This window comes from Amblyomma mixtum, chromosome 1 (genome assembly GCF_055824585.1).
Source record: "Amblyomma mixtum isolate Tamu chromosome 1, ASM5582458v1, whole genome shotgun sequence".
NCBI lineage: Eukaryota > Metazoa > Arthropoda > Arachnida > Ixodida > Ixodidae > Amblyomma > Amblyomma mixtum.
Window position 1 is genome coordinate 35399611 of NC_143012.1, and position 21231 is coordinate 35420841.

A 21231-nucleotide genomic window follows, 5' to 3' on the forward strand; every position below is an offset into this window, starting at 1 on the left:
GCAGGTTTGCACGTGGGAACTTCATCTGATTCGTTTATGTGCGAAAAGCAAAACGAATCAGCCGAAGTCCCCGTTCCCAGTCCAAGTCAGCAGGTCCTAGTGAAAGTTACGCAAAAGCTGCTTTCGAACAATAGAAATTTGAAGGACCGCTATCTTGGGTTGATAGGGACCGTTGCGCCATTCTCGTCGCATTCTCTCGTCACACTGGCCAGAAGGGAAGCAAGCGGGATACCGTAGTCCAGCTGTAGTGAACCAAGCAGTCGTATCTTCTGCTGTCTGGAGCCCATATATACCTATGGGGGCTTCTACATATCATTTCTTGGAAAAAAATACTCACACCTCGCCGCATTCATAGATTTAGCAATGGGGGAGGGGGATATGTTTGTTTGTTTAAAAGAAATGAGCACACGACTCTTAACTGGGATAGTTGGTTCGTATTTGCAGACACTTGACTGCGTGAAAGGAAGGCAGTGAAACCGAGTAGAGGTGCGGGGATGGCGCGAAAGAGAGAGAAAAGGATTCCAGGAAAGAGGACGGGCTGAAGAAAGTGGGAAAGAGAAGCACAGTAGAATCAACCATGTTTTGCTGTGTGGTCCCCCGCGGTTTCATATGGGAGCCCGAGCTCACCGTTATATCGGTGCGGAGAAAAACAAACCTTCTATAGTCAGGTACAAGTCAAGAAAAAGCGACCTTGCTTCTTCAGAGGATCCCCTTCAAGCCAATGGCGTCGGCAGATTCTCATGAACATGCTAGAGTGACAGTGCAGGGAGTAGCAGAAGAAAGAGGATAGTCGCCTCCCTGCATTGTCAGGCTATCCCCAGCAAGGTCGCGCTAGCAGGTTCATGAGAGCCGCCCGACGCCATTGGCTGGAAGTGGGTCCTTTAACGGGAAAGCCGCTGTTTTCTTGATTTGTATCCGGCTATAGTGAGAGAGGGGCACGAACACAGCAAGTGTTCTGTAGTTTCGACTCCGCCACAGTCACTACATTAATAGGGAAAAGCCGCTGTTTTCTTGATTTGTATCCGGCTATAGTGAGAGAGGGGCACGAACACAGCAAGTGTTCTGTAGTTTCGACTCCGCCACAGTCACTACATTAATAGGGAAAAGCAGCTGTTTTCTTGACTTGTATCCGGTTGTAGTGAGGGAGGAGCACGAACACAGCAAGTATTCTGTAGTTTCGACTCCGCCACAGTCACTACATTAATAGGGAAAAGCAGCTGTTTTCTTGACTTGTATCCGGTTGTAGTGAGGGAGGAGCACGAACACAGCAAGTATTCTGTAGTTTCGACTCCGCCACAGTCACTACATTAATAGGGAAAAGCAGCTGTTTTCTTGACTTGTATCCGGTTGTAGTGAGGGAGGAGCACGAACACAGCAAGTATTCTGTAGTTTCGACTCCGCCACAGTCACTACATTAATAGGGAAAAGCAGCTGTTTTCTTGACTTGTATCCGGTTGTAGTGAGGGAGGAGCACGAACACAGCAAGTATTCTGTAGTTTCGACTCCGCCACAGTCACTACATTAATAGGGAAAAGCAGCTGTTTTCTTGACTTGTATCCGGTTGTAGTGAGGGAGGAGCACGAACACAGCAAGTATTCTGTAGTTTCGACTCCGCCACAGTCACTACATTAATAGGGAAAAGCAGCTGTTTTCTTGACTTGTATCCGGTTGTAGTGAGGGAGGAGCACGAACACAGCAAGTATTCTGTAGTTTCGACTCCGCCACAGTCACTACATTAATAGGGAAAAGCAGCTGTTTTCTTGACTTGTATCCGGTTGTAGTGAGGGAGGAGCACGAACGCAGCAAGTATTCTGTAGTTTCCGCCGCATTCACTACATAGGTCACTGCCCTCGAAAGGGGAAAAAGAAATGACAGAAAAAGGGAGAGTGAAGGTATGGATGTCACAGAACACTGAACTGCACGTGCTCTGCAACACATTTGGCACTCTCGTCAACGGGCGCCATCTAGCACATGTAGAACCTTACCATGTGCTCCAGAGACAGGCATCAAGCCTCACGCAAAAGCTGGAGTACTGAAGCCTTCGCTGTAGGCGCCGCCCTTGGTTAATTTCCACCCAGACGCCCGAGAGGGTATTTTCAGAGGAAGGCTGAATGGACAGTGTAGTTATAGAAGTGCTCTCGTCTCATTCGCGCAGTGTGGGCAGTGGCAAAGGAAATTAAAAATTGTGCATTACAGGTGCAGCAGTTCATGCTCCTTTAGTTCCATGAAAGGTGTCAAAAATTTGTGACTTGACAAGTAGCGAAAAAGGAACGCACTGTACGCCAAATCCCCAAAATAACTTCACAAAACGTACAGCAGATGTTATCTGTTAGATTTCATTGCGATGCAGGCGTCGATGCACAGGTGATGCAGAACGTTGTTTTAATGGGAGGGTAAATAAAGAAACTCAACCGAAACGTGAACAAAACAAGTGCACTGGAAGCGGTGTCGGTACGTGCAGCACTTCATGTGAACAAAAGGGCATGACTAAGCGTGGGTAAGAGAAACTTTTTTTCGCTGATTGATCGAGAGAAACTTTTTTTTCTCTCTGATTGGTCGAGAGAGGTCACGCGACCTTGTGACGTCATCATAACCTGCCCATTTTGGTAGGCGGCAGTTAAGTTAATAATTGGTCGCAAGAGGTCGCTCGGGAAGAGCAACCTGGGTCTCACAAGCTCCTCCGGTGGCTGCGTTTGAAACAGTAACCTGCCAGGGCAGCGGCTCATCACTTACCTTAACCTCTGCACCACTGCGCCAGGGGTGATATGAGGTCTCCCCGAGATCTATGAACGTTGGTCAGAGAATGACCATGTAGTGAGTTGAGTTGAGTTGCTCAAGCTCCTCCGGTGGCTGCGTTTGAAACAGTAACCTGCCAGGGCAGCGGCTCATCGCTTAACCTCTGCACCACTGCGCCAGGGGTGGTATGAGGTCTCCCCGAGATCTATGAACGTTGGTCAGAGAATGACCATGTAGTGAGTTGAGTTGAGTTGCTCAAGCTCCTCCGGTGGCTGCGTTTGAAACAGTAACCTGCCAGGGCAGCGGCTCATCACTTACCTTAACCTCTGCACCACTGCGCCAGGGGTGATATGAGGTCTCCCCGAGATCTATGAACGTTGGTCAGAGAATGACCATGTAGTGAGTTGAGTTGAGTTGCTCAAGCTCCTCCGGTGGCTGCGTTTGAAACAGTAACCTGCCAGGGCAGCGGCTCATCGCTTAACCTCTGCACCACTGCGCCAGGGGTGGTATGAGGTCTCCCCGAGATCTATGAACGTTGGTCAGAGAATGACCATGTAGTGAGTTGAGTTGAGTTGCTCAAGCTCCTCCGGTGGCTGCGTTTGAAACAGTAACCTGCCAGGGCAGCGGCTCATCACTTACCTTAACCTCTGCACCACTGCGCCAGGGGTGATATGAGGTCTCCCCGAGATCTATGAACGTTGGTCAGAGAATGACCATGTAGTGAGTTGAGTTGAGTTGCTCAAGCTCCTCCGGTGGCTGCGTTTGAAACAGTAACCTGCCAGGGCAGCGGCTCATCGCTTAACCTCTGCACCACTGCGCCAGGGGTGGTATGAGGTCTCCCCGAGATCTATGAACGTTGGTCAGAGAATGACCATGTAGTGAGTTGAGTTGAGTTGCTCAAGCTCCTCCGGTGGCTGCGTTTGAAACAGTAACCTGCCAGGGCAGCGGCTCATCGCTTAACCTCTGCACCACTGCGCCAGGGGTGGTATGAGGTCTCCCCGAGATCTATGAACGTTGGTCAGAGAATGACCATGTAGTGAGTTGAGTTGCTCAACGGTGGAATTAGCCTTGCTTATTCTGTCGGCAATTGCTCCACCGTAGCGTCACTCAAATGTTAATAATATCCTAAAACTGGACAGAGCTGCCCCGCTACGCACACAGTCGCTTATAATAGAACATAGGCCACACCCGCAGTCACCATCTATGCACACATTCACTCACAGCACAACATTATCCAATCCAGAAGGCACCATCTGTACACATATTCAGTCACAGTAGAACACAGTCCATTGCAGAGCCGCTATCCGTGCACACACCCACTCACAGAATAACATATATAGACCACTCCAGAAGGCACCGTCTACGCCCACATTAAATCACAGAAGAGCATAGACCGTCCCTGCTGGCACCATTTAGAGTCAAGATCAGTGTCCTGCAGGAATGTTAAAAGAAGACGTGAAGCCTCTCTTCTGCATGTCTGGTTTCCACTCGGGTAGAGAATGTCATGTTCATTACTATGAAGGACAGGAGCCCTTCACAGTAATGACCATGTAGCCAGAACCTACAGACGAGCGACAGAGAAGAAATACTTGCGCGGCAGTGATCTGTAATGCTATAGAATTGTACTATTCAGGGTAAGTTAAGCGTTATTTACTATCTGGCTATACTGTTGAGAAGTCTGCACAAACATACACAAAATGATGCTGACACATATTCATGGTTCACCTCGAGTTGGCAGCAGTTTTGTTTCATTGTCCCCGTCTGTCCTTGCGCTGGTAATGGACGCTGAATTCGTACTGCATTCAGCCGTTTCTGATGCACATACAAAGTGCTTCTTGCGCGTAATAGTATTTCGGGACAGGTTCCAGTATTTTTTTCGCATGTGATCGAGCAAACAGACATAAGAGAACAACGCAGACCTCTGGTGTACTCCTCTTCAGTGGATTCTGACGTCTGCACAGTCCAGAAAGCATTTAGGTGTGTCACCTCTTGAGCGAATTCTGTTTAAAGTGGTTTGAAGTGTCAAAAAAAGAAAGAAGAAAAACAACTAGAAAAGGGGGGGGGGGGGGGGGCGTGTAGTCTGTTTAAAAACGCTTCTCAAGAAGTCAGAGGCAGTCTGTTGCGGCGCCCTGATACCAGAGCAGCAGGCACGAAGTTCAAGTGGCACGTTTACCGCCGGACCGCGCGATTTCGCACTCTCCGAAACAATGGAATTCTCATTCCCCTCCAGACATGCATAGCCAAGGCGCTTTTTCGCTAGTTTCGAGACAAAGGTACCCCCCCACACGCTACCATCTCTTTTCCAAACAACTGCTAACGCTTACCCTCACCTGATCCTTACCATTCAAAAGACAAAAGGAAAACCGGAACCTCCCACTCTTCACTTTTCGCAGCTCTTGACTAAATTGAACCGCTTGCTTCGATTCCCCCTCTCCCACGTCCAAAGTCCACAAGAGCGAAGAGGGCGCTGTCCCATGCTGCGCATTATCACTCTTCCAGTACGTATACTACCTGCAGAGAGGATGTCTGCCTAGGGATGTGCGAATATTCGGAAATTCCGAATACCGAACCGCGAATATCCTCGTATTCGATTGTTCGAACGAATCAAATAGTGTATGTTCCAAGTTATTCTAAACGGGTCAGATATACGCCCAGTTTTCGAATACTTCCGAAGATTTGCCGCAAAGTTGGAATAAGGCCTGCCGTATATTTCTTTCACGTCTATTAAAAAAACGGGGACCATGCATAGACACCGCGTACCGTGCTGCCGCGATCGGTATGCGCGAAATGGTGTTTATAATCCTCACACGTGGCCTCAGAGATTGGAGGTTCCGAATACCCATCTATATATTTCTGTAATACTCTAGTACTAGGTCTTCCACTCTGCCGAAAAGACGTTGTTTGTTTGTCTGTCTCATCCATCTGCGACCCGGAACAGCTGGGTACCAACCACCTGAGTGGCAGTTGGGCCTTGTGACGTCATCAGAACCTGCCCGCCAGGTTGTGAGCAAGCTACCCACCATAGCAGGTGGCAGTTCAAATAAAAATAGGTCGCGAGCTGTTACTTCGGAAGACCAACCTGGGTCTCACCAGCCCCACGATCGCAGCACCTACCATCGCAGTGCAGCGGCGCGTCGCTTAACCACTGCACCACTGCGCCAAGGGTTGTATGCGGACTCCCAGGGATCTATATGAAAGTAGAGAACGACCAGTTCTACTGCAGTACATATCTAAAATTATCTAATATCACTCAAGCTTGCTTCATATGATGTATCAACCAAGGTAACCAGTTCAAATCAAGTAAAACCATAGAACGTCAAGGTAAACCATGCAAAACAAGGGCAAACCTGCCAAACCATGCTCGTAATCATCATCAGCCTGACTACGCACACTGCAGGGTAAAGGCCTCTCCCATGTATCCAATTAATCCTGTGCTTTGCCAGCTGCGGACACCGTGTCGCCGCAAACTTCATATCTCATGAGCCTACCTAACTTTATGCCGCCCCTGTTACGCTTGCCTTCTCTTGGAATCCACTCCTTTAAGGACCAGCGGTTATCTTGCCTTCGCATTACATGACCTGCCAAAGCCCCTTTCTTCCTCTTGATTTCGTCTGGGATGTCATTAACCCGCGTTTGTTCTCTCGCCCACTCTGCTCTCTTCCGGTCTCTCAACTTTACGCCTGTCATTTTCTTTCCACAGCTCGCTGCGTTGTCGTTAAGCTGAACCCTTTTTGTTAGCCTCCACGTTTCTACCCTATAGGGGAGTACCTTTAAGATACGGCTGTTGTATGCTTTTCTCTTGAGGGATACTGGCAAACTGCTATTCATGATCTGAGAGAGCCTGCCTAATATGCTCTATCCAATTCTTATAGTTATTTTCCTCTCATTATTCGGATCAGCGGTATCTACCTGCCCTAAGTAGACGTATTCCCTTACCACATCCATCACCTCGCTACCAATTTGGAACTGATGTTCTCTTGCGAGACTGTTCAACATTACTTTGGTTTTCTGCATGTTAATTTTTAGACCCATCGTTCTGCTGTGCCTGTCTAACTCAATGATCATGCTTTGCAGTCCATCTCCTAAGTGACTTAGCAAGGCAATGTCACAATGGGCATATTTCTGGATTTTAGATAGCCTTTTAACTGTGTCCAACACGACGTGCGATTAAGGAAGTTACCATGTACGGAATAGGTCAGTTCACATGCATAGATGGCACCAAATCTGACGCTAGAATTGTAAAACATGGCGCACCGCAAGGATCCTTACTTGCGCCGACATTATTTTTATTATACGTTAACAATATTGTGAACATTAAAATAACACAAAGTTTATTTATATGCAGACGACCCGAATGTGTCCTTCTCAGGTGCCAACTTAATAGAGGCGTTTCGTGAGGCTAACGAATGGTTAGCAATGCTCGATTCAAGGCTTCATTCATGCAGGTTTCAGTTAAACCTCATTAAAACTAAATTACTCTCCCGACCGAGAGGAAGCCGTCCGCCTACCAACTTATATTTAGAATTTCAGAACATTACTATCGAGCAATTCTCTACAGTTGGATTTTTAGAGGTAACATTTCCGGAAAAACCTTTCATGGATGCCCCACATTGCTGCGCTTCGGAGGAACCTCGGATGAGCTGTCAGCTCATGTCCCTCCTCAGGTGAAAAGGCGAATATACCATGCGTTCTTACATTCACGTTTTTGTTACGATCTCTTAGCACGGTCTACAACGACTAACTTAGATTCTTTTGTTGCTATTTCCTTTTCTATTTTACTGTCCTATTCCCACAATGCATTTAGAGAAGATAATATTGATCTGAGCTGATTGCTTCCTAATGCACTTAAAACAGCAGCCAACGAGGGACACCACACAGCAAGGAGGCACGACACGAGGCTGGCTGTGTTTTTCCATTAAAGTTTTAGTTGCGAAAAAGCGCTCGTGTTGTCTTTTTTCCACCTTGGTCGTCGTTTTTTGGCACTACCAATAACTACGTCATGACTAAGAACTGATTTTTATTTCTCAGCACAGAAGAATTGATGGCGGGGGGGGGGGGGGGGGGGGTCGCATAGCCACTTAGTAGCTTTGTGTCGTTTAACCTCATACACTGAATTACGGTACATTATACCGTTAACCATGATGATGACGATGATGTCCTCAGGCTGTACCGCCTACCAATCATCTTTCTTTTCTTTTCTTGGTCCAGGCGATAAATGCGTTGCAAGGTCAAAGATGCCATTTCTGTCTTCAATTATTTTTAATTTTTGTATTTGTTTCCTTTTCTCTTTGTGTATGAAGGCTGGATTCACTTATGGCATTTGGCGGGACAACGCTGCGATCACACCGCGGCACCGGAGGACTGCACTGCGATCCTCCAATTCTAAGGCTCATGGAGGCATCAGCATCATCCCCAGGGACGATTTGTTCCCACGCGCTCGCGAAGCCTGCGGCCGTTCTCAACACGCGCCGCCACTGCGCAGCACGGGGCCACCACGAAAGGCACGGCACTATTAAGCGCCATGGCCGACACGACCTCACCCCGCAAGAACGAAGAACTTAGTGTCGGCGCTCTGCTGCTGATCTGGCTCGGAGGCTTCGCTCTGGGCTGCCTCATCGGCACTTCGGGCGTCGCCATCTACGCGCACTTCTATCGGCCAGGCGTGGATCCAAAGCCTCCTAGGAACGAGAAGGCGGAGGCGGCCGTGTGCTACGCTCCTGGCTGCGTCTCCACCAGCGAGCTCCTGCAGGACAGCATCAACCCCCTGGTCGCTCCGTGCCACAATTTCCAGGAGCACGTGTGCGGCCGACATGAGGGACCGGAGCGCAGTCTGTTGCGCACCGAACTCAACAGCGCCGAGGTGCGGATGGCGGACAGCGTCCTGGCCCTGAATGAGTCCGTGCTCGGAGCGCGACGAAAGGCTGCAGACCTGCTGAGGACGTGCGAAGACCGCAACCTGCTCGAACGCAAGTATGTCGGTGCCCTCCCGGACCCGTGCATTGTGCAGAACATGGAACGTACACTCTTTGTCATATATATACAGCCCAAGGTGCTTGTTTCCAAGCCGTGCAGCGGGCCCCTTTAGTACATCTGACAGTCGTATGCTTGGGAGGGTTGAGGACTTAAGTTCCTACCGCCTTCGCGATATTAGGGCCCCCGGGTATGCAAGTGGAGCCGCGCCGCAGGGCTAAGAAGCGGACCCCTTGAACTGTATACTTTTGGCAGAGACTGTACAGTCGTGGGCAAATAAAGTGCCCCGCCCCCTCCTGTTCCCAAGCTTGCCGCTATGCATGGGGGCGCCACCTGACAAAGATTTCAGTTCTGGAGGACTTCGTCAGATGGCGCCCCCATGCAGAGCGGCGTTAAAGCGGCGATCTTGGGAGTACGAAGGAGGCGGCCTCTTACCTTTGCCTAAGACTGTACGAACAGCCTCTCTGGTATGCGTGGGTTTGACATCCCGAGGTTGAGCGTCGGCTAGCTGGGAAGGACGCCGTAGTGACGAGTCGCAAAATAAGTTCGACTACCGATGCTGTCCCTCAGCGCACAGGTGTTTTCGCATTTCGTGTTTATCCAAATGCGGCTGTGGCGGCCGGCGTTCGATCCCGCGACCTGGGCTGCAACCTGGAGCAGCTGAGCGCCTTGCCATTGGTCGAACTTTGCGGGTTGTACAGTTTAGCGCGATTTCATGGTGATCGCTTCAAGCGTGACCTACTGGGATCAAACTTCCTTAACTTAGATTATTTTGGCAGGAAGGCTGAAAAGAATACATGGGCTTAGCCAGCCGACTGGCTCTGTATTCTGTACCGTTGTTTTATCATCTGCTAAGGAATTGTGATCCCAGGAAGAAAAAATATTGTTCCGCTTCAGCCGAAACGTATACGCCGTAACCTTCAAATCGTGCTAGACTGTCGTACAGCTACTAGGTGATGAACATTGTAGAGCGGCTGGCCCTAAAGTGCACCACATGTTGGGCAAATAGCATTTTTTCCCGAGTCACTTTGGGACGTTAAACCCCCATAAACTCGACATCACGAGTGTCTCGTTTGGTTTTATCAGGTTTAACGTGCCAAAGCGAGTCATGCTATGAGGGGTGCCTTAGTGGAGGGCTCCGGTTATTTCAACCACCTGGGTGTTCCTTCACAAGCACTGACATTGCACAGAACACGGGCCTCTAGCACTTCGCCTCCATCGAAATGCGACCGCCGCTGCCGGGATCGAACCCGCGTCTTTCGGGTCAGCAGCCGAGCACCATAACCACTGAGCCACCGCTGCGGCTGATATCATGAATGTGAAACCGGATTTATATTCAATGTCTCGAATGTCATACTGGCTGAATATTCGATATCTCGAATGAGACTGGACGTTCGTAATAGCGGTGTCAATATGAAAGAAACCTTATTAAGCTAAAGAACAATAAAAAGTAGAAGCACCAATGCGTGGGAGGAGCCCTCAGTGCAGGCCCCCCAAAAACAACAGCCGCCGCCTCATCCCGGTCTACGGCTAGCCAAAGCTTTCCGGTGGCCAGGGTTCGTTTGGCAAAGCTGGCACGTCCAGTGTTATGAAGAAGGGCTGAGTGGGACACTGAGAAGGAACGGGCTTTCTGGACATTGCTGGACTACATCAATGAACCTGGGAGCGGATTTGCAGGAAGGGTATACTCGGGAGGTTTGCGGTCATGATGGGAAAGCTGGTCCTTCATAGTCTGACGCAGCGGGCCGTCTTTGTGTGCAGTGCCGAAACAAACCATGCGGTGCTCCGGAACTTCATGGACCAGCTGATGCTGTCCCTGAGACCCGCCGCTTACCAGACGGTAGTGCTGACTGCGGACCGCCACCTAACGGTGCACGTGGAGCTCGCCTTCACCTACGCGCTGAGCGGCCTCTTCACCGTCCGTCCGGCAGCGCAGCACACCATCCGAGTCGCCGCCGACCTCCCGTTCATACAAAAGGCGTACGTGCACCTCCAATCGCTGGACTACTTCAAGGTATGTTTACAGTAAATCAGGGTCCGAAACCTGAAAATGCTAGATGGTTTGTCGTTTGCGGGGGTTTAACGTCCCAAAGTGACTCAGGCTGTGAGGGACGCCGTAGTGAAGGGCTCCGGAAATTTCGACCACTTGTGGTTCTTGAACGGGCACTGACATCGTACAGTACACACGCCTCTAGAATGTCTCCTCTATCGAAATTCGACCCCCGTGGCCGGGATCGAATCCACGTCTTTCGGTTCAGCAGCCGAACGCCATAACCACTGAGCCACCTCGGCGAGGGACACCTAATTAAATTACGTGTTGGCAACGCGATAGCATCAGAAGCTGTCGATGGCTTTGGCGGAAGTGGCGTCTTTTGGTCTGGTGGTGTCACTTCTCTCCAGCCAATGGCAATATCTGTTTGATGACGTCACTTCCTTCATCCAGTGGATATTATCCGAGCTGGTGACGTCATTTTCCTCCAGCCCATGGGAGTATCTGTCTGATGACGTCACTTCCCACATTTAATGAAATTATCTGGTCTGGTGACGTCGCTTCTTTCCAACCAATGGGAATTATCTGGTCTGCTGACGTCACTACTTCCGTCCAAATGAAAATGTTGATCGATTAGTATTTTTTGCTGATTAGGCTTCTAATGCTATCGTATTAATAAGTGGAAATAATCTGGCTCTGCTGTCACAGCCGATAAGCGTTAAACTTGTGCGATTTGAAAGATTGAGCAGAAGCCCATTTACTTTTGGATGCATAATTCTGAGTTAATATGCTGTGAAAATTACCGAAGATTAAAAATTTTTAAGGTTTAAAAATTTGGTCTTCACGATCTTGTGGCTAAATAACCACAACAAATATTTACAGGAATGTGCACCGGTTAGTGTTTGAGGATGTAAAGCAATTCCATTTTTATCTTCTATAATATGCAGACTTGAGCTTTATTAGAAGTCATACCATTATCTTATAGGTTATACTCTAATTAAACAAAACCTCACGTAACAGTCGTCGAGGTTTAATGCACAGTTTGTCCAAAGTGTTAATTTTGGCCACCTTGAACGTTCTCGCAAGAGTAGTTTACGCGTGATTGATATCTTTTTTTTTGTGATTTACACGCGTTAAAGTGAACATTCCGAACTTAGAGTTTCCAGCACTTGTGTTCAAGGCTCAGAACTTGGATTAAGATATAATTTCAGACGCTTACTGTCTTCAACGAAGTCATTCTGAGATCACGTTGTAATAATTCCCTATGCAGCTGCACGGTAGCGAAACAAACAACAGTATATGATTAGTCAAGAGCTCATTTCTGCTTCACCGCTGACGTCCGCAGGCTCTAGTCGTGGCGTACACAGGACAGGAGGACGTCGATCTGGCCATGGAAGGACTGAACTTGTACACCGGCGTCAGTCTCGCAGTTGCGTCTGTAACCCGACACAAGAACGTCGGCCCGTTCACCCTTGCCAAAGTCCGAGACGTGGCCTTGGACGGAGTCGGCGCCGACGCGTTCGCTAACGCCATCGAAGAGAGCACCCCCTACTCACGCAGCTCGGACGTCGAGCTGGACCCCGTAGTCCCCGTCGTCCTCAAGAGCATCTGGCAGCAGTGGTCCGTCGTTGACCGCTACCTCTGGACCAGCTGGCACGTGCTGGCAGAATGCGCACTGCACGCCAGTTCATACGTCGCGTCCAAGGTTTCCGGCATTGCCCACACCCTGGCGTGCTTCAGGAGAGTGTCTGCCGTCTTGGGGCCCCCGATAGCCGCCGTGCAGCTGTTTTCGAAGGCGGAAGCTGACGTCCAGGAGCAGGTATGGACTATGGTCCGAAACTTAGCCCACTGCCTCGCCAAGAATGCGTCCCAGTGGATCCGAGAGTTCGCGGCGACCCCCATCGTAGGACTCGCGCCCTCGATGAACACGGAAAGCGCTTTGGACTCCTACTTCGAGTCGATTCCGGTCGGAGACGGGAAGTCGTTCCTGTCGGATTGGCAAAGGGCGGCCGCCGTGAGGAGTCGGAGGATAGTGCCGCAGGACTTGCACGTTGACGCCTTCCAGGAAGACGTGTCCGTCTACCCAGACGGAAGCGTGTTCGTTCCCGCTCTGTTTCTGAACAGCCGGTTGTTCGCGGTCGACGGCCCCTACTCCGTCTACTACGGCGGGTTGGGACACATGATCGCAAGGAGCATGGCTCAAAGGTACTGTACTCACCCTGCTATTTGGTGTCATAGGGGCAAGGTTTGTTAATGCGTACAAACTTTGTTTGTTTGTTTGGTGGTTGTTATTGTTTTGTTGTTGCTTGAGAGAAGGATGAACAGGAAAGTGCACGGGCCTACCGACTGGCTCGAGCCGAGCCACCACCGCTGCCACGTGTAGATAGAGGAGAGTTAAAAGATAAGAGGAAAGAGTGAGAGATACGCGCGTCGCAACAACCGCGTCCGCCGAAGCGAAGACGATGGCTGAAGGAACAGATACCCCAAGATCTCTCTATCTACAAACTTGAATTGAAATAAGCAGCTTTATCAAAATGTACAGACTAGGAGTGACCGGCTGCATTGAAAAAGTGCGCGCATAGTCTGTTTCAGTTCTGCTAATGCTGACTAACAGGGGTAAGGCAGTCAACGACGTCTGTTTGACATGATTTGTTTAGATTTCTGAAACGAAATGCTTTGCAACTGGCTCTCGAAACCCCCTCTGGAAAATGTTGGAGGGCCGACCGCCCATGGCCCCTGTTCTGGCGCCCCTGTAGGGGCGTGAGATGAGTTTCTATAGACAGACGCACGTAAGAGCAAACAGCAAAACGTGACGGCAACCGACGAGGAGCGGAGCAGCGGTGAAACTGAAACTTCAATTTTACATGCTTTCCCAACCTGTCTCGCACCGAGGAAGTCAGCGCTACAAGCATAAACATCCAATGCTCCTTTAAAACATCCGCTGGTTGCGGAGTGGAGGTGAAGCAGCGCTGAAATAGGATCCCCTACGCACCCCCACCCTCCCGTAGACGCGAACGTCATTGTTGTCGAGCAGATGCGCAAGACACCTGCTTACTGAAGAACAAAGATCTTGAGGGAGCCGAAAAATTCACCGCGTAGACGTAGAGTCGTCCCGTAGGCCGTTTCCATAGCAGTGCACCTTATAGGCCCTCTGTTATCGCCGACCGAACTTGGCAAGTCAACCAGTTCCTGAAGGTATCGCTTAATACGTTCTAGAGTTCATAACCGAAACATCAGGGAAATGGGTAGTTTCGGCATATTTGGCACAACTGGAACGTCAGGAATGCGACACGTAAACTGCACAAAATAAACCGACGCCAGCTGTGTGTTTGCGCAGAGGCCTGTGAACATTTGACAAATTGTGTTCTATGCACTTTGCCTTTGCCTCTTCCCACCACATTGGGGTATAACCTCGGCCTGAAATCTCTTCTGTACTGATCAGGAATCAACGATTTTTTACAGAGATATATAGCTCTTAGAAGCAGACCTATCCTCCCGAGATCTCAACGCCAGCCTCCAAGGGACGTGACGTCATCCCAGAGAAAGATAACATGACCCTTTTATACGTGGCCAATTTATTATCATCGTTGCGATTAAACTCGCATGTAAACACCAGACACATTTCCTTTCCAGTACCCTTACAAACTCGGCTGATGCTGAAATACGTCTTGGATTCTGTGAAAGCCCCCTAGATGTTCATGTATTGACCACACGCCGCAGGTTCATGAGACCAGACGCGCCCAGCGTGCTTCCATGCGCGGATGACAAGGAGCTCTCGAAGGCGCCAGACTTCCGGGAGAACCTGCTCGCCTACTGGTGTGTTAGGTCGGTTTTTGCATCGGTAACCCAGAGCCGCACCGACGGGCGGCTGCCCATGATGGCAGTTCTCGATCCCGCTCCCAAGTTGCTCCTCACGATGGGATGCCTCAAGGCAAGTTATATACCCTACTAAAAGGCGTTATAGTAGATGAAAACGGGGTGCAGAAAAAATGAAACAAAGTTTTTTGTTGTTTTCGAGGAAAGAAAATGGCGCAATAATTGTCTCACACCTCGGTGGACACCCGAACCGCAAGGTAACGGAAGGGAGGAAGGTGGGAGTGAAAAAGGAGACGAAGAAGGCCCGTAGTGGAGGGCTCCGGAATAATTTCGACCACCTGGGGATCTTTAACGTGCACTGCCGAAAATCGCCGCGACATTTCGTCAACATCGGCATGAAAAAAGCATTTGTGGAGCAGATTACGACATCACACATTACCACATCAGCTATCTCCTGGGCTTCAAGGCATCACCGTGTCTGATGCTATGCGTACAAAAAATAATGACATGCTTGATTTTCGGTGCAGGAATCCTAAAGTACGTGATAGAAACCTCTGGCGTTAATTAAGAGCCCTTTTGGTTTTCGCGTCGTTTCCGGGCTTCAGCCGAGCTTGTGTAGTTCAGGAGCCGTGCCAAGTTGGCCAGGTTCTGTCACGTCGACAGTGGAAGGCTCTGCCGGTTCCGGGTCTAGTCCAGCAAAAAAATTAGGACCAGAGCAGAGCTCTACAATGCGTCCACCCGGATACAGAAAAGAAAAAACTACGCGTCTATTGCAGTGTTCAAGATCCCCCACACTAGTTATTGCTGAGAAACAGGCAGTCATTGTTGCAGCAGCAAGCATTGGAACTCCGCGTATATGAGCTCGAGCCGTACAGGAGGCATGACAAGAGACATCTACCTTTCTAGCAGTGGCGATACGAAATTCGATCAAAGGATATGACGCAACCCGTAGGTGCTGATTGCACCATCGAAGAGCCTGCGCCCATGCCAACGGTGCACTAGTAAGGCAAACACCAAAGAAAGATTGCCGTTTCCCACGCTAGCGGAATTCTCTGCTTCGGGCGTCAAAGACACCGGCATGATACCTTATGCGGCCTCGAGCGCGCTCGGCAGTGAGTATTTGCTTGCCTCAGCTGTCAACAACGTGAAAATAGCTAATCGGATACCATCGTCGCGAAACACAAGCAGCAAACTTCGCTGTTGCGTTCCCCTGCTACTAACATTCACTCGCCACTCACGTACTCTCGCATCGATTCGCATCCACTCATCACTCATGTCCACTCACCACTCATCTCTACTCACACTAATCTCCCCTAGCACTCACATCCACTCACTCGAACTCACAATCATGACCACTCATCCACATCCAGTCACTCGCACTCACACTATCTCCATAGGTGTCCGGAAGGCGGGGCAAGGGGTTGCCGCCCCCCCCCCCTGAAATTACGGATATTATTTATGCATTAGTAGATAACAATTACACAGCTTTATTAGCATGCTCAGGTGAAATTAAGTTATCGGATATTGTTTATTGAGTTCAATTCTTTGTTCATAAATAAATTCCAATGTTTGTTCTCCAAGCCTAGCACTAATTTGCTGTTTCTATTTTTTGTTTCATGTGCGCAGTTTAGACCACAAATAGTTCCTTTTTGGTGCTAACCTACCGCCTCCCCCATACCCGGCCATCGGGTGCACCCCGCTGGACATAGTTCTGCGGACGCCCTTGACTATCTCCACTCACATCCAACTCGCATTCACAGTGATGACCACTCACTCACACACTCACAGACGTAAGGCGATATGAGGGCACTTATAAGTGTGCCTACCTATGGTCAGTGGATACCTCAATAGCGCTTTCAGGTACGTGGCAGTGGTGTCCATCTGCAAAAAACTGCTTTTGCACTATGTCCCGTGCTTAGGAAAGCTAAACCGCCAGCAATTTTAAGGTAAAAGCCTTTAATGGCTCCTACTGTCGTCCGTTAGCAGAGGGTGTCACACTTTTGGCAGCGTGTTAACTCGGGAACTAAAAAAGATAAGAGAAAATGAATGGTCGCTTCAGATAGAGGAAAAAATGAACCTAGAAGCCACGCTTGATCACTGTAGAGCAATTAATTTATTCATTAGTTATAGACAAAAATGTCAAAATTGTGTCAAAATAACGCAGACGTCGATATAGCCACGGCAACGTTGTGACGTCACATCCACTGGAAGTCGTCCCGACACAGTGAAAATTGTCACAGAATGGTCGGAAAAACGCCGGATTTGTGTCAAATTAGATGGAAAATTGTGTAATTAAGCGTAATTAGCGCTTAAGATGCCCGAAAGACGTATAATTTGGGTATCGATATAGCCACGGGAACGGTGTGACGTCACATCCACCGGAAGTCGCGGCATAATGTCCTCGGCTTTCGTGTCTCAACACATTAGTTGCCAAAGTGTCCTCGCATTTTTTTCTCCGCCAGGACTGCGCAGTACGCCGCAGCACGACATCTAGCAGCTGTCGCGTGACGGAGCGACACCTGGAGGCCTTCAGCGAGGCCTTTTCCTGCAACTCCACGAAGGACCAGTGCGCGATGCGCTGATTGGTGCACGCTGAACACGTCTTTTCACGACGTATATAGTATATATCGCAACGAACAGCATCGCTTGCATTTTTCATTTCGCTTCTATTACGTTTACTAACATAATGAGTAAAGTTATTGTACGCTATAATTCGAGAGAACCAAATTAATTTCACCCAAAAGACGATATTGCAACTAGGGGAAGGACATCGAAACAAAAAAAAAAGGAAGAATCTCCTTTATTACTTTACAGTTAACTTGCTTCTTCATTTTTGTGACCTCTATCAAGATTTCTTATCTACTTAACCAGTTGTGAGGTCGTTCGTATACACTTACTGTTACCGTCTTCAAACTGCGTAGATGCATCGTGTGGGGTTTTAAATAGGGGAGATAAACACGTTCTCCCCGTTTAAGCACGGCCGACACAGTTCAAAACCGCGCGGACCCCACCCCGTGGTCGCGAGCGCTACTGAGCGCACGCCGACCACGGCGGGCCTTGCTCTGCGGGAACAAAGGAACGACACACTGGCTGACATAAACAAGGCATTTATTGCTATAACAACAATAACCAGCTAGCAACAAAATACACTGAGGAATCGAGGATGTCCGACTCACCAGCACGGCTACGAGCGAACGTTCGCCCACGGTAGGGCAAAGGGATAAACTCCGAGGCCGAGCGGGACGGGCTCGGCGGGAGTTCCGACCAAGAGCGCCCGTCGACGAAGAGCGGAGCTGCGAGCGAAACGTCCGGTCGCTTCCCGATCCCAGGGAGAAGAGACCCCCGTAGCTCCCCGCGAGCGCGCAGCAAAACGCCATCCGTGGCGCTGGTGTCGCTGCGACGCGAGCGCCCTCCCCTGTTAGTTACAGTAACCCAACTGAGAAGAGTGCGTTGCGGAGGAGCTAACTACAGGGAACTAGTGCGTTGAGGGAAAGCGAACGCAGGGGACGAAGGCGTCCCCACAATCGTTGTAGTTGTAATAAATCACACACGTCTGGATCGCCTGGCCGTATTCACTAAAGGTACAAACATAACGAAAGTTTCCTCAATTGTTGCTTTGGTATCAGGTGGTTTCAGCCCGCAGGCATAGGCGGCGTCGAGGAGAACGTTGACCTCGGGACCGATGAATTCTGGTTCCCGTCTCAGCTCTTCCTCCGCTTCGGCAAGAATGTACCGCCAAGATAGGTGCGGAGGCTTTGTCGTCATCGCAGGTACAGTGTTCCATGCTGACAGCAGGAGACTTCTTCGCCACTGTCGAAAGCCTGGCCCGTCTTCTTTACTAATGCCGCGCCTTGCGTCGCTGTAGGTGGCGTTGTGTGAGGCTCCCGAGTTTCGGCACCATGCGATGGACCTCATGGGTTCACCTTCTGTTGCGTGGACGCATCAAAGGAGCGGAGCTTAGCCGGCCGCGACAGAAAGGAACGAATCCTGATTTTATTTTTGTTTTGAATATGAGGGGGTGCGGTTCGAGAGGCGCAGCTCCACGCGAACTTGCAAATGATGACATCGTCATCCGTTGATGAAGTTCCAACAGGCGGTATCGAAGTTACGTGTATCTTCGATACCATCTTTCGATAATTTCGTCTGAAATCTAAGGTTTGAGGAAATATCGTTTGGTCGGATAGATTCATAAGTGAAAATAAAGGAGTAACGCCGATCAGAAGGGAGTTGTTAAAAGGTGTAATTGACGTTTCGGCTTCCGTACGGAAGCCTTGTTCACTGAGCCAAAAAGCCTAGAGCACGAAGCTTAAAGGTGCACTGAAGAGGAATCTGAACTCGTATTTTTACTGCTGCAACTCGATCTACACTGTCCGAGCGTTCTTAGAAACTTCGAACTTGGACTGTGTGACCGATTTCCCTAATTTAAATTCGCCCGAAAGACGCAGGTTCGATCCGGGCTGCGGCGGCCGAATTTCGGACGCGCACTTCAAAAATACACGTGGACATCGCACAGGCCCGTGTACTGTGCGATGTCAGTGCACGTAAAGAACCCCAGGCCGTCGAAATTTCCGGAGCCCTTCACTACGGCGTCCCTCATAGCCTGAGTTGCTTCGGGACGTTAAACCCTAATAAAGCTAATCAAGCTAAAGCTAAAATTTAAATCCGATTAAACGTCCCGGCTCCCGCCTTTTTTTTTTTGAATCTCCGCAGACGGTGGGAGGAGTTGACAAACCTTTCAACCAGTCCCGTGGCGGCTTGCCGCTCTGCCATCGGCGGAGTGATACGTAGTGGTCGGCGAAAACAAACAGTCCACGCGTATTTTTATTTCTGTGGGCCTAATTTGCAGCTGTGGAGTCTCTGACTGGATCTGTTTATTCACGGAAACCTAAAAACAAAATAAAAGCAAAGAAAGACGCCACGCCACTGCCTAAAAGGCACTCCACGGGTTAGGTGACTCCTCCTACCGTCTGCGGGGAATTAAAAAAAATGGTGGGAGCCGGACGTCAATCCGATTTAAATTAGGGAAATCGGCCGCACAGGGCAATAATTCGAAGTTTATAAGAATGCTCAGAACGTGTAAATCGAATTCCCGCGGCAAAAAGCCAAGTTTAGATTCCTCTTCAGTGCACCTTCAAAGGGGACTGACACTTCGGCATTCGTTGCCTTTTTGTCAGTCTCCTCGACAGACTCTTTGTATTTCTGTCAAAATAAACATTCATTCAAACCTTGAAGTGCGTGACACTAATTGCCCTAGGCATCCTGCGTACGTAGGCGGGAGGTTACCGTCTTTGCGATTTAGGGTATTTTCTGTAGTCTGGATCATAAAGGACTGTAGATATCGGCGTGACAGCCAACTCTTCTCTTCCGATAATCGCTGCTTGTTCCCAGGCGATCCTGTCGTTGCTTCCACGTGTTCCGAAAGTTCGTTCGAAGCAACCTTCTTCTTTGTCACTTCGTTCTTGTGATCCCTCAAACGCCTTTTGAAGTTTCCGCTCTCACCATTGTAACAGTAGTCGAAGTCAGCGCTGGTAACTTTATAGGCTACGCCAGGAAATTTTTTTTCTCGAGTTGGTCCTTCAAGGCCACCAGCTCGTGCCTCAGCTTGCACATTGGAGCGTGGGTGCGTCATGCACACCGTAATTGCTCAGAGCACGAGCCACAGACTTGTGTTCTGCCCACTTGAACAAGGCTTCCGTACGGCAGCCAAAACGTCATGCACACCTTTTAACAACTCCCCTTTGGTCGGCATTATTCCTTTCTGTGGTCGAAATTTCCGGAGCCCTTCACTACGGCGTCCCTCATAGCCTGAGTTGCTTTGGGACGTTAAACAACTAAAAACTAAACTAAAGTTCCTTTTCACATAATTTTTTCTACCGGCATTAGATATCGCTCTTCAAAAATGAAACTATCGCAGTGTCGGCAAAAAATATATTCGTAGTGTATCGTGTATTTTTAGAACACTCTGAACTCAAGAAATGAAATGCACCGCAATTTTTGGTGCCGTTGCGAGTCAGACTGGACCGCCGCGCGGCGCCCACACAGAAAAAAAAAATTACCGACGATTACGTTACTTCCTAATGCGAAATTTGAGCGCAGCAAATAAGCTGTTTCACCTTTTCGATAGTGAGTCAACCCCAGCTGCGGAGTTGGTTTCAGGGACAACGCCGCCGATGCCGACACAAACAATATGATGCCCTCGCTTCCGCAGCGCTAAGAACCAGGTCTAGCCGTGGGAAGGTGGTCACGTATTCGTCGACGTGCCGGGGCCTACGTGAAATAACCGGCGCGTCGGCAACTGAAGAGCACCCTATCCGCCACACAAGAACAGGGGGGGGGACCCTTTCCTCCTCTTTCTGCATGGCGGCGACGGTGTTCTATGCAGTCACGTTATCTTGACTCTCTAGCGGCGTCAGCGGTATCAGTCGGTCGCTGCTAGCGCTGGGGGGATGAAAGGGGGGCGGAGCTGGTTACGAGGCCGACGACAACGCCGACGACGACGCGATACCCAGGAACGGACGCCAAAGAGCTGCGCTCTAAAAACGCCTTTACAGTCGTTTTTGAGTGTCTGACTCGCACCCTTGCAGCCAGCCCTGGCAAGTGTTCTTCGCTTTTATGCATGTTTCCCGCGGGGCGTTTCGAGAAAAGGAAAACCCAAAAATGAAAGCCCGTGTCATGGAGATGTTAGGGTGCATCGCATGTAGTCTTGTGCACGTTACAGA

The 21231-nt window shown here is 49.6% G+C and overlaps 1 protein-coding gene across 1 annotated transcript; it reads left to right on the plus strand.

Annotated features, from left to right (window-relative positions):
• Window positions 1-8083: 8083 nt before the first annotated feature.
• LOC149365990 (uncharacterized) lies at window positions 8084-17094 on the plus strand. Its single transcript, XM_089569515.1, has 5 exons — window positions 8084-8706; window positions 10468-10720; window positions 12042-12901; window positions 14417-14627; window positions 16975-17094. Exons 1-5 carry the CDS (start codon window positions 8258-8260, stop codon window positions 17092-17094), a joined length of 1893 nt encoding a protein of 630 aa, XP_089425641.1. The 5' UTR covers window positions 8084-8257.
• The last annotated feature ends 4137 nt before the right edge of the window (window positions 17095-21231 follow it).